Below are 15,904 nucleotides of genomic sequence, written 5' to 3' on the forward strand. Positions count from 1 at the left end.
AAAATGTTAGCAAGATCCCAATCTGAATTTATAGGTCATACCTGGAAAAATCAAAAACTTACAGAAAAAATGAAACATAAAATAATAATAATAAAACTCTTTATTTTTAAAGAACCTTAAGGGGCGCAAGTGACAATACAGGTGGTAGGGCATTTGCCCTGCACACTACTGACCCAGGTTCGATCTCTGGCATCCCATGTGGTCCTCTTGAGAACTGCCAGGAGTAATTTCTGAGCACAGAGCCAAGAGTAATCCCCAGGTCTGCACCTCCCACCCACCCTCCCCCCCAAAAAAGTATTTTAAATAAGAACTTAGGAGTACAGTGGTGGCAATGAGTAACATAATGCAAGAAAAAATAGATAAAATTTTTCTAGAAAATGAAGTACCATGGGAATTATTTAGCAACTGGAAAACAAATTGAATGCAATTCAATTTTTAAAAACTTAAAGGGGTTAGGGAGACGGCTCAAGTAGGTGAGCACATGCCTGACAGCAACCCCAGGCCCCATGTGACCCAAGCACCATCGGCTCAAGCACTGACCTGTCAGGTCTCTGATGTCGGGCCAATCACTGGCAGGAGTGGCCCTGGGACTATGAAGCACTAGTCGTAAAGCCTCCTTTTAAAAAATAGCAGAAATATGGAATAAACTATATTCCTCTACAGCTTGACTTTATTCAAAGTATCAATCCTCTTATATTTCTAATTGTCCTACAGGAAAGCTTACTAACATGTATGTAGTGTCAACTTTTTGAAAGCACATTCCTGAGCAAGAGGCGGTTCTGTTCCCCAGTGACGAGGCCAAGGTGCTGCTCTTACCTCCATGATGGGGTTGGAGGCCAAGACTTTCTCCTCAACATTGGCTTCACTGGCAGAACCACTTACAGTGGCGAAGTATCGCATGGCATACTTGGCTGAGACTGTTTTTCCCGCCCCAGATTCTCCACTTACAATGATGGACTGATTTCGCTCATCTCTGTAAAATAAAGCAGAGTAAATTGCCAATACTGCTCATTTCTGAGTGTCATTAATACTATCCCCCAGTCCTCCGCTCCCTGCATCTTTTCATGGAGGAGACCCGGTTGAATTTCTGTTGTGAACTAACATAAAACATTGGAAAAAAAACATAATGAAATCTCTACTTATCAAAGTCAAGAACAGAAAATTAAAATCATTGTTAAAGAAAGTCACCAAAAGTGCTTTGCCGCTCTATGTGGCTACCAGAAGAAAGGCTGAGGGTCGGAGAGAGGACTCAAAGGGCAGCAGGGAGGAATTTGACCCAGTGTTTTGACGCAGTTTCAGGTTTCAGGTTCCAGAACCTTGATACAGAAAACCCATGTTCTGTTCCTGGTACCGCGTGATCCTCCACACACTGCAAGGAGTGGTCTGAAGCACTGAGTCAGATATTGACACCAGCTCCCCAGGTGTGGCCCAAAATCCAAAAGAAAAAGGGATGGAGGAAGGTGGGGAGAGGTGGGGAAAGAAAGGGGGTAGGGGAGGAACGGTTTGTTGACTAGACAGGACACAAGCAAAGAGCAGAGACAGGAAGAGGCAAATAGAGACAGAAATGGAACAAGGATAAAAAAGACACAAAGTGATAATCAAAAGAGCATATTTCCTAGCGACCGCCCATGGCTGACCACTAAACCTCTCCTCCAGAAAACTTTTTGTCACTTTTGTTCTAACTTAAAAAAATATATTATTGTAGTTTAGATAATGTGATTATAATAGTTCTTCTGAGCTGTTAATGGTTATGATGTTGATACAAAAAGTTCCAGACCAGTGTTCAAGACCTCCCCCACCATCCTTAAGTTCCCTCCATCTTCCTGTCTTCCTTCTCTCCATTGCTTGGATTGCATAATCCAAGTCAAAGTTCTTTGATAATGACTATTTCCTTGTTTTGTCTCTCTATACATCACAAATGAGTGGGATCACCTGGCATTCGTCCTCCCTCTGACTTATTCTGCTTCCAGTTCTCTTTATGTTGCAGCAAACTGTAAGGTTTCATCTTTTCTGAGTTAAATAATACTCCATTGTGCATATGCACCACAACTTCTTTATTCATTCATCTAGTTATTAAGCATTTGGATTATTTCCATACCCTGGTTATTGTATAAAGTGCTGCAATGAACACAGGTGCTCACACATCTTTTTGAAATTTTTTATGTTTCAGGGGTACACGTCAAGAAATGAAACTGCTATGTCATAGGGGAGTTCTATTCTTACTCTTTTGGAGACATCTACAACTGTTTTTCATGAATCTGAATCAGGTGACATTTCCACTAATTTTGAAAAAGGGCTTCTTTCTTATCCTACACTCACCAACATTGGCTGCTTCCAGTCTTTGAGATATATTAACGTTATTTTCACAAGGGTGAAAGGGTATCACACTGTTGTTGAGATTTGCATTTCTCTGATGATGAATATTTCTCAAACACCTACTGGTCATCTGCATATCTTCTTCCATATGTCTTTACTCATCTCTTTTTTTATGGGATTGTTGGTGTTTTGCTGCTGAACTCTGTGAGTGCTTTATATACTGTCACTGTCACTGTCCTCCCGTTGTTCATCAATTTGCTCAAGCAGGCCCAGTAACATTGTGAGACTTGTTACTGTGTTTTGGCATATCAAATACGTCACAGGTAGCTTGCCAGGCTTTGCTGTGCGGGCGAGACTCTCAATAGCTTGCCATGCTCTCTGAGAGGGAAGGAGGAATCGAACTCAGGTCGGCCATGCCGGCCGTGTGCAAGGCAAATGCCCTACCTCCTGTGCTATCACTCCAGCCCATTTGGCAGGGTGTCTATTTTAGCCTGAATTTCTTTTGCCATGAAAAACCTTTTAGTTTGATTTAGTCCAAGTTATTTTTGTTATCTTTACCAACAAAGTCAAATCACTAGAGACACCTTTGATTTCTTCATCTCAAAGAGCAGATTCATTATCTTACTCTGGAGATATTTAAAATAGTAACTGAAGCTATTTTATTGAGTCACTCAATTTTACTGGTATCTCCCATGTATATAGGAGGTATACATGCTATTATTGTAGCACTGTCCTCCCGTTGTTCATCGATTTGCTTGAGTGGGCCCAGTAACGTCTCCATTGTGAGACTTGTTGTTACTGTGTTTGGCATATCGAATACATCACAGTTAGCTTGCCAGGCTTTGCCATCAGGCAAGATACTCTCAGTAGCTTGCCAGGCTCTCCGAGAGGGGCAAAGGAGCTGAACCCGGGTTGGCCCGGTCAGCTGCATGCAAGGCAAAAGCACTACCTGCTGTGCTGTCGCTCCAGCCCATGCTATTATTAACTTAATTTTTTTTTTCTCTTGACAGAAATACTTCTTGACTTCTTCATGTTTTCAAGATGAATTTGAAAAGCAGAGTTTATAACCTCTTCCATTCACTTGAACTATAAATTTCACGTTGTTACATATGTGTAAATAGTTTATAATTTTTTAAAAAACCCAATTAGCTGATCAGACGCTATACATAATCCTTCATGTTACCTTGCCCAACACTGTAAGAATCTCTCTACCTGTGGGGTATAGGTATCCCTTCAAGATATTTTCCAGTGCTCATAAGGACTGATCAACAGAGTGCATCCTAGGGATGCAGGAGCCAAAAATTTTGTCTCCTGGCTTGCCAATAATTTCTTTTCTTTTCTTTTCTTTTCTTTTCTTTATTTTTTGCTTTTTGTAGCACACCGGAGATGCACGGGGATTACTCCTGGTTCTATACTCAGGAATTTCTCCTGGCAGTGCTCGGGGGACCATGTGGAATGCTGGGAATCGAACCTGGGTCAGCTGCGTGCAAGGCAAATGCCCTACCCGCTGTGCTATTGCTCTAGCCCCTTACCAATCTTTTCAAAGTTCTCTACCAAACTTATAGCCCGGGCATTAAGGCCTGAAAGCAGAGATGAATTCTTCTGACTTTTTTTAGTAATGGGTAGTTCCATAAACATTAATGTGAACTAAAATCCTCCATCTAAAACTGTAACTTTCAGATCACACGGCTTTTTCTCCTGGAAGGGACCAACATGACCCCCACCATAGCCATGCCACTGTACTCCGTGCCAGGCTGTTTCACTCAGGGTGCCCCAGAGGGGGGCAGGTGAAAGCCCTCCTGCCCCAAGGGACCCAGCCCCGGCAGCGGAAAACCTCCAGAACCCAACTGCCACCACGCCCAAGGCCGCTCCCCACACACTGGGGCCGAGCCTCACACACGAGTGAATGTATTCCTGGACATATCATAAGACACTTCCTACCCATTCTCCATAAGTACCACACCACAGTTGATGGGGTTTTAATAGTAGGTAACAAGTCATAGAGGAAAATATATATATGCATATATACATATTTTCAGATATATTTACAAAAGCTCACATTACTCAACTTTTAACAACACGTTACTGATATCCTAAAGAATGTCTTAATGACCCATGCCAAAATAGAACAATCTTCACACTGTTTCCCCTATGGATACTTTTTTGAAGCATTTTCAGCAGTTTTTCATAAGAGACAATACAAAATGTTACTTTGGTTGTGCTTTGGAGCAGGGATTCGGGCTTGGGATGGAAACATCCCAAATACGGAGGTGGGAAGGTGTAATGGTGGTGGGATTGGTGTTTGAATATTAACTGTAATCAAATATTATAAGCTACCTTATAAAATAAGTTTAAAATAAATACATAAATAAAACTGTAACCTCATTCATTCAACAAACACATATTGAGCAACCACAGAGCACCAAACACATTCTGGAGAAAAAGACTCAGGTCACAGCATATTGAAAGAGACTGAAAATTACCTAGAAATTGTTGGAAAAGAAAAACTATATAGGACACTATGATAGAATGAACGTAGGATATAGAATTGGTGGGAGACAATGCCCAAAAGGTCACACACACACACACACACACACACACACACACACACAGAAAGAGAGAGAGAGAGATTAATTAAAAAATTAAATTAAAATAAAAATTAAAAAATGAATTGGTGGGAGATGTGAGGCAAGTCAGGAAATTTTGTAAATGGTAATGCCTGAACTGGCTTATCTAATAATTAGAAGAAACTGAGATTGTATGGGAAAAGAAAATTAAAATTAAACTAAGTACAGATACCTTAAAATTCAGGGGAAATTATTCAAGGATAATATATACAACTCTCAGGAGATAAGAGAGATGTTATGCTTTAGTTTACAGTTTCCTTCCACGGTCTTCAGCGCCTATATTTATTTAATATGGCTTCCTGAGCTCTTTCAGGAGTGACGCCTGAGCACAAAACCAGAAGAAAGCCTTAATCACAGCTGGATGTGGCCCAAAAAACAAACAGAAAAGACTAAAGTAAATGAAAAGAGAATTAAGACACGAGATGATCACACTTAATGCAATTTACTTAAACTTAAATGCAATTTGGCATTTCTCAAGGTGCTTTTCATTATCATCTAATAACATATTCACCTCCAAAGCAAGCATGATAGACACTGTCTTTTCCTCCGGGGGAAGACAAGAGCTTAGAAGGCTAATCCAAGCTGTCCAGTGTGCTAAAGCCAAGCTGCCTGTAACACACCACATCTCCTGGGCTCCCAGGCAAGTCTACATTCTGCTCCTGCTGCTTTGGAACAACCTTTTAATGTGGTCTGTCCTACGCCAGAGACAGGAAAATTCTTTTATGTTAGTATCCATGAAAACAGAAAGCAAATGCATACCACAAGATACTCTAAGTATAAAGCTACACCAAAGTCTTCCATTCCACAGATTCAGAGAGACCAGAAAAGAATGAGTCATGTAGTTATTTATTGATGGAATGTACCAAGTACAGGTATATTTTTATTATATCAGATATATGTTGGGGGCTGGAGAGATAGTATAGCAGGTAGGACACTTGCCACACAGTCAACCTGGATTTAATATATAGCACCCCATATGGGTCCCCCAAGCCTCGTCATAAGTAATCCCTAAATGCCAGAAGAAAGATTAAGTACCACCCAAGGTGGCCACAAAACAAACAACAAAAATGGTATATACCTTCCTAATTTATGTTAAGAAACTCAGCCAATAAAATGGACAGAAATTTTATCAAAATTGAAAAATCAATTAAAAGAAAATAAACTGATATTTTGCTCGAGCTCGAGCGGGCCCAGTAACGTCTCCATTGGAGACTTTGTTGTTACTGTGTCTGGCATATCCAATACTCTCGGTAGCTTGCCGGGCTCTTCGAGAGGGGCGGAGGAATCGAACTCGGGTCGGCCATGTTGGCCGCTTGTAAGGCGAACGCCCTACCCGCTGTGCTATCGCTGGAACTGAACACGGAGCGATAGCACAGTGGTAGGGCGTTCGCCTTACAAGCGGCCAACATGGCCGACCCGAGTTCGATTCCTCCGCCCCTCTCGGAGAGCCCGGCAAGCTACCGAGAGTATTGGATATGCCAGACACAGTAACAACAAAGTCTCCAATGGAGACGTTACTGGGCCCGCTCGAGCAAATCGACGATCAACGGGAGGGCCTTTACCTTTACCTTTACCAAACTGATATTTTAAGAAACATTATGTGTCTTATTTAGTTATCAAAGAGCAATCAGTAGTTCCAGGATAAGAAGAGTGACAAGAATGTGAAACAAGAATAAGAGAAAAGCAATCCACTGAGTTTTTCTCAGCTCAAGTTATCAGGACTATCTGGACTATGCATTCTCGCTTGTTTGCTTGTTTGGGGGCAAAACAGTGCTCAAAGCTCACTATGGGTTCTATGCTTAGGGATCATTCTGGGAGGGCTTAGGGGACCATGGGATGTCAGGGATCAAACTAGGGTCGGCCACATGCAAGGCAAATACCCAACATGCTGTACTATAGCTCCGGCCCCACATTCTGCATTCTGCAAGGACAATTTGTTTTCTGTAAGGAACACATTTCCAAAGCAGTCAGGACTCAACAATTCTAGCTATTGCTACCGTCACTGGACAAAGAGCAACTTTAAAAGAGTTTGTGTGAGCTTGCTTTGCTATGGATATATATGAACAGTTTTGACCTTGAAGATCAAAAATGCAAGTTCCACATGAAAAGAACAAGAACAACCAGTGCTGGTGCAGATGAGGGGAGAGAGGGACTCTCTTTCGTTGTTGGTGGGAATGCCGACTGGTCCAGCCTTTTTGGAAAACAATATGGGTATTCCTTAAAAAACAAGAAATTGAGTTTTCATATGACCCAGCAATACCACTTCTGGGAATATACCCTGAATATATCCTGCAAAAAAAGCACAGTAGAAATGACATCTGCACCTGTATGTTCATTGCAGCATTGTTCACAATAGCGAGAATCTGGAAATAACCTGAGTGCCCGAGAACAGCGACTGTTGAAACTTTAGTACATCTACACAGTGAAATACTACACAGCTGTTAGGAAAGATGAAGCCATGAAATTTGCTTATAAGTGGATGGACATAGAGAGTATCAAGCTAGGTGAAATGAGTCAGAAAGAGAGGGACAGACATAGAGGGACTACACTCATTTGTGGAATATAAAATAATATGAGACTGACACTCAAGGACAGAAGGGGCAAGGGTCAGGAAGATAGCTCCATGGTTGGCAGCCTGCATCATGAGCTGCGGGAGAAGGAAGCTGGAACAGAGAAGGGATCACTAAGTCAATGATGGCTGAAGGGATCATTCGGCATGGGAGATGTGTGCTGAAAGTACATAAAGGACCAAATATGATGGCCTCTCAGTATTTGTATTGCAAAGCATAATGCCCAAAAGTAGAGAGAGAGTCTGGGGGAAACTCTGCCATAGAGGCAGGGGGAGGGATGCGATAGGGAGAGGGAAGGATACTGGGACATTGGTGGTGGAGAATGTATACTTGTGGAGGGACGGGTGTTCAATCATTGTATGACTGAAACTTGACTGTGAAAGCTTTATAACTTTATCTCACGATTTCAATAAGATTTTAAAAATCTCATGATTTCAATTAAAAAAACATTTCTTAAAAATGCAAGTTCTTCCACCTTCCACATATAACCTGCTCTTCCAGCAATTTCTTCCATCAGTAAACGGCAAATCCAATCTTATGCTCAGACCAAATACTTTGCCACCTTCTCTGACTCCTCTTTTTCTCCCACATTTCTTTGTAAGCAAGATTTTGTTCGTTGAATCTTAAACATATATCCAGAATTTATGCACTAATTTGCATTTATGTTAATAATCCCTGAACTAGATTATCATTTTTTCTTGCTTAGATCGATGTAAAAACATTTTGTCGTCTGGCCTGGAGGGCATCTTTCTCAATGCTATGTTGAATTTTATTTTATTTTTAGTTACTTATAAAAACAATCATTTTGTTGTTGCAGTGGTGGTTGTACCACGGAAACTCAGACTTTTATCATTCATAATCACGATCATTGATGTAACTCGTGGCCACAATTCATCAGATCTGGGCACCCCAGTGCATAAGAGACCCCTGCAGAGCTAGAACTCCTAGACCCAGAGCGCCTGGTGCCCCATATGGGAGACTCAGCTCAGTGGGGCCAGAGTCTGGAGTCTGTGGGATCTAAGTGCAGTTCTGACAGTGGGCAGGGTCTGCTGGGAACCCCTGGAGAGAGGCCTCCCCTGCAGACCCACTCAGGGACAGCTCCCATCCCACTGTCTGGCCATAATAGTCATGACGGACCCACCAGTACAACCCCCCACGCTCCAGTAGTGCTCCAGCCCTGTTCTACACCACATCTGTGCAAATCTTGAGGTCTGCTGCTGCAGCATAAGAACTATTTTTAGTATGATTTCAAACTTAGAGAAGAAAATTATAAAAATAGTGTGAATTCCCATATATGCTTTACAAAATCATTGTTTAGGTTTGTCTTTTGCTTTACTGACTGTTAGATAACATTGGCTTGTCCTTGCTCCTCCCACAGGGAGTACAGGTTTAGGAGCTGCATCCATCATAGTGCTCCCAGCACACCCAATTTTATCAGGCGCTCCTACTCCTGTCTTGCTTTTCTCTTTCCTTTATGTCCTTTGCATAAAGCAACATCCTTTTCTGTACAGACACAGGAAGATAGCTGATGCTATGCTTTTGTAACATGGGGGTTAACTGACTCTGAATAATATTTACTCCTGGGTATCCATCATATTACATCTTACCATCATATTACATCTTATCATCTAGTTCTTACTCTGGAGAACCTGGCAGGCTACCAAAAGTTTCCTGCCCACACGGCAGAGTCTGGCAAACTCCCTGTGACGTACCCAATATGCCAAAAAACAGTAACAATGATAGGTCTCATTCTCCTGACCCTGAAAGAGCCTCGAATGTAGCACTTTTTAAAATCTCAGGGCTAGGAGGAAGGAAATGTTACTGGGGCCTGCTCGAGGCAATCGATGAACAACAGGAAGACAGTGATACAGTGATCCATCATATTTATTTGACTTAAGCCTCAATTGCCCTTACTTCCTAACACCCCCCAAACAGTGGTCCCTCAAAGGAACAAGTATAGGTCCAAGGCAAGCTGCAAGATACTGTGGCATCAAAAATTGGACTGGCTAAGTGCCACAAGAAGTATAATAAGAGCATGGTCATGGGACAAACTCCATCATGACCCAAACAGAAGTTACTGAATTAGGATCCTGCTGGGGTTAGGAAAGACTAACTGGCCTGAGGACTGTGGTCTGGGGTTAACAGTGAGATGTTCCCGGGAAGAGCGTTAAGCATAATATCTCTTACTATGTTCATACAAAATGACTAGAAATATTAGTAAGTTTAGTATGTTTAACTGATTATAGCTGAGGAAAGGAGAAAGCAATACACCCTTAGATGGGATCCCACTCTTGAGTAGATCTCCTAGTAATCTAGAATGCTGTATCCTCAGATGAGATTCTGTCCTAGAACTTCCCCTGAAGGAAGGGCTTTGTGTCTGTTTATTGTTATGATAATGTTCAATCACAACTATGTTTACCATCCCCCCCCATCCTTCACAATTTATATATAACTAACAGCTAACCTGTACAGTGGGAAATAAACAGTCACTGACTCCCAGCCAGACTGCGGCCTGTTCCTTCCTTCATCCACTGAGCAGGTGGCTCTTGGCCCCAGAACGCATCCGTCACACACCCCCCACACTGTGAACTCACAATTTATCTATTTTTCTTAAAGATTTTCTGAAACATCTGAAGGTGCATTCAGACATGATGACTCCTACATGTGTTAGTACAATGTCTGACTTTTGGATCGCCATAGTGATATATTTGATCAGGAAACCTACCACTGTTATAATAGAATTACCTAATTATCTCCCTTCTATAATCCACTTTTATCAGTCCTCCAACAATGTTCTCCCACAAGCTGCCCAGACTGGTGAGCTCTTTATTTCAGAACAGTTTCTTAGCATTTCTTTGACTTTTACTGCTTTGATCGTTTTAAGGGGCTGGAGCAATAGCACAGCAGGTAGGGCATTTGCCTCGCACTCGGCTGACCTGGCCGACCCACGTTCGATTTCTCTGCCCCTCTCAGAAGCCCGGCAAGCTACCAAGAGTATCTCGCCTCTCGGCAAAGCCTGGCAAGCTACCTGTGGCGTATTCGATATGCCAAACACAGTAACAAGTCTCAAGATGGAGACGTTACTGGGTCCGCTTGAGCAAATCGATGAGCAACGGGAGGACAGTGACAGGACAGTGATCATTTTAAAGAGCATACACATGTCCTGTAAAATCTTATCACGCCGAAGATTGTGTGTTCGCAGGCTCACTGGATGACACTGTCTCATCGCCCACGTTCGGTGCTCTTGAGCCACTGTGTGTGGCCTGGATCGGGACAGCTGTTGGCCAAGGACAGACGAGGGCCAGGCTGGTAGATATCAATAGTAGTTTATTCCAATCCTCTTCACTCCTGTCTCTCTCTGCCTCCTTCTCTCCTGGGCCCCAATCTGGAACCTTTCTCCTTCTGGCTCTGGCTCTGGATCTCTGGAGCCCGAGCCCTCTCACTTCTGACTCCCCTGCTCCAAGCTTACAGTCTTAGTTTATATAGCAATCACGTAAGGTGGTGACATACATGTGGGTTGAATATTGACAAATCAACAATGAGAGGTAAAACCACTCCTCCAGGAGATTAACTCAAGGATAAAATCTCATCTAAAGAGATTATTCCAGATTACTAGGAGGTCTGCTCAAGGGTGAGATCCTAACAAGGGTGTGTTCTTTCCTCAGCTAGTAATCTACTTAAGTAGTTGTAGTAAATCTACTTCTAATATTTCTAGCAATGTCATTCTGTGTGAGCACAGTAAGAGATATAAACATCTCATTATACATTCTGCAGTTCTCAGGCCAGGTTAGTCTTCCTAGCCCTAACAGGGTCCTAGTCTCGTCGTTACTTACTTTGGATCATGACAGCATTTGTCCATGATCATGCCCTCAACTTATAGTTGAGTATCGTGGCTCTTTGGCCTGGCCCATTTCGATACCAGGGTAGCTCACCGCTTGCCCTGGGTCCATTCAGTCCCTCGTCGGGACCCTGCTTTTGGGGTGCTAGGAACTAAGGGCAACTGAGTCAAGAAAGCAGATGCCCAGGAGTAAATATTATTCGTAGTCAATGAACTCCCAAATTACAAAGCATAATATTAACTCTCTTCCTGTGTCCACACAGAAAGGACATTGCTTACAAGTTCAGTGTCCTTAGATGGGTGTGACCTGATAAACCTAAGCTACCTGAGGAAGGACAATACAGTGTTATCCTACAATGTCCTTTCCAAATTTCATTTCCCCCCCAACTGTTTTCTTGTGATTAAATCCAAGAAATAGTTTTTAGGGGTATATAAATTTATAATCACTTTTACACATAGTTACCACATCATTCTATTCCTATGGTTGAAATCCCACACTCAGGAAAAAATTCCAATTTTGGGATGGGGATATGGCTCAGTGGTCAAGTATGTGCTGTGCATGCAGGATTATGTATCTAGTCCCTGGCGTCACCCAAATCAGTCCAATCTGCCACAGCAGTCCTCAGGCTTTGGACTGTCATTGGGAATCTTTGCCTAGAACAGCCTTCTCTAATATAACTGAGTGATTCACTTTCTTCTTTCCTTCATGCTAACACTCAAGAGACTGTTTCTAATTTGCCCTTCTATAAGTAAAAAGGAGTTGCATATCTTTTGAAAAAAATTAAAATTTTATTTAAATGTTAAAAAATATTTTGGTTTATAATGCTATTAATATGGCTTCTCACAGACATAATTGCAACATGGAGTATGTGTGTATTTACACACACACACACACACACACATCTTTATTTATTTCTGTGTGTGCCTGCACATATATAGTAAAAATCATGAGTTTATATTGATATATTCATAATTATGAATCACGAATCACGACCATCCGGTTATTCGTCGATTGCCTCGAGCAGGCCCCAGTAACGTCTCCTTCATCCTAGCCCTGAGATTATATTCAAGGCTCTTTAGGAGAATGAGACCCATCATTGTTACTGGTATTTGGCATATTGGGTACACCACGGGGAGTTTGCCAGACTCTGCCGTGTGGGCAGGCTACATTTGGTAGCCTGCCAGTTTGTCCAAAGTAGGAATGAGATAATAAGATGTCATAATAGGATGTCCTATTAGTGGCTGGTCCTGGAGGTCTTTGGCTGCCGGAGCCCTGGTCGGGTTGGGGAGGAGAGCTCAACCTGCTCCCCTCCAAGGGGCTCTGGCGAGGGCAGCCAGGCGCAGGGGCAGGAGACTGCACTGTTTTCTTCCGGGAGCTGGGTTTTATAGTCTCTGAGTCTTGGCCGCTGATGGGATTACACGGTGCCAGGGGGCCAGTTGGTGGGTGTGACCCCCGCCTACTGGAATTCGGAGGATCTGGGTGGAGGATGTTCAGCTCCGATCTGAGTAGGCTTGGAGATCTCAGCCCCGGGTCCCGCTTGCCTTTGTTCCTCTGCCGGTACCTTCAGGTGTGCGGAGAGTGGTCTCAGCATGGTGGTGGCTAGTCCTGGAGGTCTTCGGCTGCCAGAGCCCTGGTCAGGGCGGGGAGGAAGGCTCAACCCACTCCCTTCCAAGGGGCCCCAGCGAGGATTATGAATTAATTCATAATTACAATTCATGGTTTTTAAAAAAAATCCTTTAGTTCTTTTCTTTGATTCTAAAATCATTACTCTTTCCCTACAGTATAACATACATGTTTGCCCAATCCTAGGATACTCAGAAACGGTTTTAGAATTGCTAGCCAATACTCCTATGGAAAACTTACCATTCAGAATTCTGCCCAATCTCTTCTGTATTATACAACATGATGTACTTAATTTCTGGTTACGCAGGTTACTGCTTTTTCCCCAATCCAGTTTCTTTAATTGTCCATAGTTTATTTTCAATATCTTTCACTGACTAACAATGCTCTAATAAAAAGCGTTGTGTAAATTTATTCTTGTGTACTTAGAGATGCAGATCCAGGTTAAGTTTCTAAAAATAGGATACTTCAAAATACAGGGATGAATGCAGTTCTGTTGGGTGCTCTGATTCCTTCTAGAAGAGTTGCGTAATTTTGTATTCCTGCCAGAATTGTTTAGGAGTGACCGTTTCCCCATTGCCTCAAATAGAATGTGTGGTGTTTTTTTTTCAATGGCGTCTGGATTTTTGGGCCATACCTATTCTTGCTTGTGGGCTACTTCTGTGTTCAGAGAACTGCTCTTGGCAGTGCTCAGGACACATGCAGTGCCAGGAATGGAACGGGCTTCATCTGTAGACAAGACAGGTGCCTTAACCCTTAACTCTCTCTCTCTATTCTGTGGTCTGATTTGTTTCGGTTTTTTTGTTGTTGTTGTTTGGGGATCACATCTGGCAAATGCTCAGGGGTTATTTCTACACTCAGGAATAATTCAAAGATTCCTTGAAACAAAGACCAAAATACGGATTAGGACAAGGACTCAGGAAATGAAGCAAGGAGTGTGTTACTACAAAAGGAAACGCTCCAAAAGTAACAGGGGAATCGAAAGAGCACTTGAGAGAGCTCCCAAGTCAGATCGGAGTTTTTCAATAAAAGAAGTGGTGTTAATGGAGAGTAACCTATAGAGATAATATCCATGGGTCTACAATAATACATATAATTAATAACAAAGTTGAGGGGAAAGGAAAACTTCATTATAGCAGCATTCCTATTCATGAATATATAAGGAATACTAAATAATCCCAGTAATAACTGAAGGGGAAAAAAAGGACTAGATATTTAAATTATTATGCGTTATGAGAAGTACAATATTTGCAAAGTATTCCCCCGTAAGATTCACTTTAGTTTCAAAATTTTAAACAATATTTGTGGTTTACTTTAATCATCGTTTTGTCAGCTAGAAATTTTTAAGGGGGACAGAGTGATAGAATGAAAATAGGGCACTTGCCTTGCAAGTGGCTTATCCATTTTGATCCTGGGCACCACACAGTGATCCCTGAGCACAGAGCTAGGAGTAAGCCCTAAGCACCACCAGGTCTGACCCAAAAGAACAAAGCAAAAAACTAAATTTTAAAAATTGCAAACTTTCCTTAAATTTTCAAAGCTCATTAATACTGGACAGAAAAATCTGGTATACTATGGCATAAACATTATCAAGATTATGTTTAGTTATTTCATATTTAATATGTTACTCATGAGGCTGGAGTGATAGTACAGTGGGGAGGATGTTCGCCCTGCACGAGTCCAACCTGGGTTTGATCCTCAACAGCCCAAGGTGGTCCCCCAGGCTCCACCAGGAATTATCTCTGAGATAATTCAGAGTCAGAAGAAAGCCTGAGCATAGCAGGATGAGACCCCAAAAGCAAAATAACAACAAAATTTCATACGCTACTCATTAAATTACATTAGACATATCACTTACAGCAGCAAACTTTGATATGCTCATCTATAAAAAATAGCAACAACTCTTACCTAGGAACACGAAGAGATGACATGTGCAGTTCTAAAAAACTATATGTTTTTACACAAATGTGGTTATTTTAGCAATAATGCAAACTACTGAGATAAACTAGTCCAGCCTGCATATCTAGAGTTCACAGACGACATCTGCAATGTTGTAAGATACCTGTTACTCAACAAAAATGAAACCCATGCTTAATAAGAGTCATGAAATAATGAGTTTCGACCCACCTGGCCATTTGCTTGTAGGCTTCTTCAGCTACTGCAAAGATATGTGGGTCCATGTCTCCCATGTTCTGACCACTGTATGCATTAATAATATCTTCTCCATAAATAGGCAGCTGTTCATAAGGATTTATAGCTACCAGGACTATACCTGGAGGTAGAGGGAAAAATAACAAAAGAAAGCCAGTTAGATGCAATTAGGCATAATTAACTTGGAAAAGTGAGTTTGTAGTTTACACAAATTTTATTTTCACTTAAAAGTGAACTAACAAAATTGTTAAAGATCAAAATATATCATGGTATTTGCTGCTGAACCCATGATACTCGTTCTAACTAAAAACACCATTTTTTTTATTTGAATGAATCATTGTGAGATACAGTTACAGACTTAAAAATCCCTCCACCAGTGCCCAATCTCCACCACCAATGTTCCCAGTGTCCCTCCTGCCCCCTGCCTCTGTGGCAGACACATTCCCTCTTACTCGCTCTCTCCTTTTGGTTGTTATGATTTGCAATATAGGCACTAAGCAGCCATCATGTAAAAATATTACTTTAAAATGAGATTACCCAAGCACAAAAATTTGTAAGTCTTCAACTGTACCTCATGGTGTTTCACTAATAAAAATTTAAGAAAAAAAATAAGAAACCCACAAAAAAAATGAGATTAGAGAAGGGATCACTGAGTCAATGATGATTGGAGGGATCGCTCGGGATGGGAGATGTGTGCTCATGTCCCATCCAAAGAAGATAAGGGACCAAACATGATGGCCTCTCACCATCTGTACTGCAAACCATAATGCCCAAAAGGAGA

General features: G+C 41.8%; 1 protein-coding gene across 1 annotated transcript in view; it reads right to left on the reverse strand.

Annotated features, from left to right (window-relative positions):
• Positions 1-15,904, reverse strand: part of MYO5A (myosin VA) — a 231,238-nt gene that overhangs the window by 113,572 nt on the left and 101,762 nt on the right. The window contains exons 4-5 of the mRNA XM_056115278.1: positions 15,100-15,244; positions 817-973 (exon numbers count right to left, since the gene is read on the reverse strand). Coding sequence (XP_055971253.1) covers positions 817-973; positions 15,100-15,244 — 302 coding nt within the window. The remainder of the gene's footprint in view (positions 1-816; positions 974-15,099; positions 15,245-15,904) is intronic.

This window comes from Sorex fumeus, unplaced genomic scaffold (genome assembly GCF_029834395.1).
Source record: "Sorex fumeus unplaced genomic scaffold, SorFum_2.1 ptg000029l, whole genome shotgun sequence".
In the NCBI taxonomy this organism is placed as follows: domain Eukaryota; kingdom Metazoa; phylum Chordata; class Mammalia; order Eulipotyphla; family Soricidae; genus Sorex; species Sorex fumeus.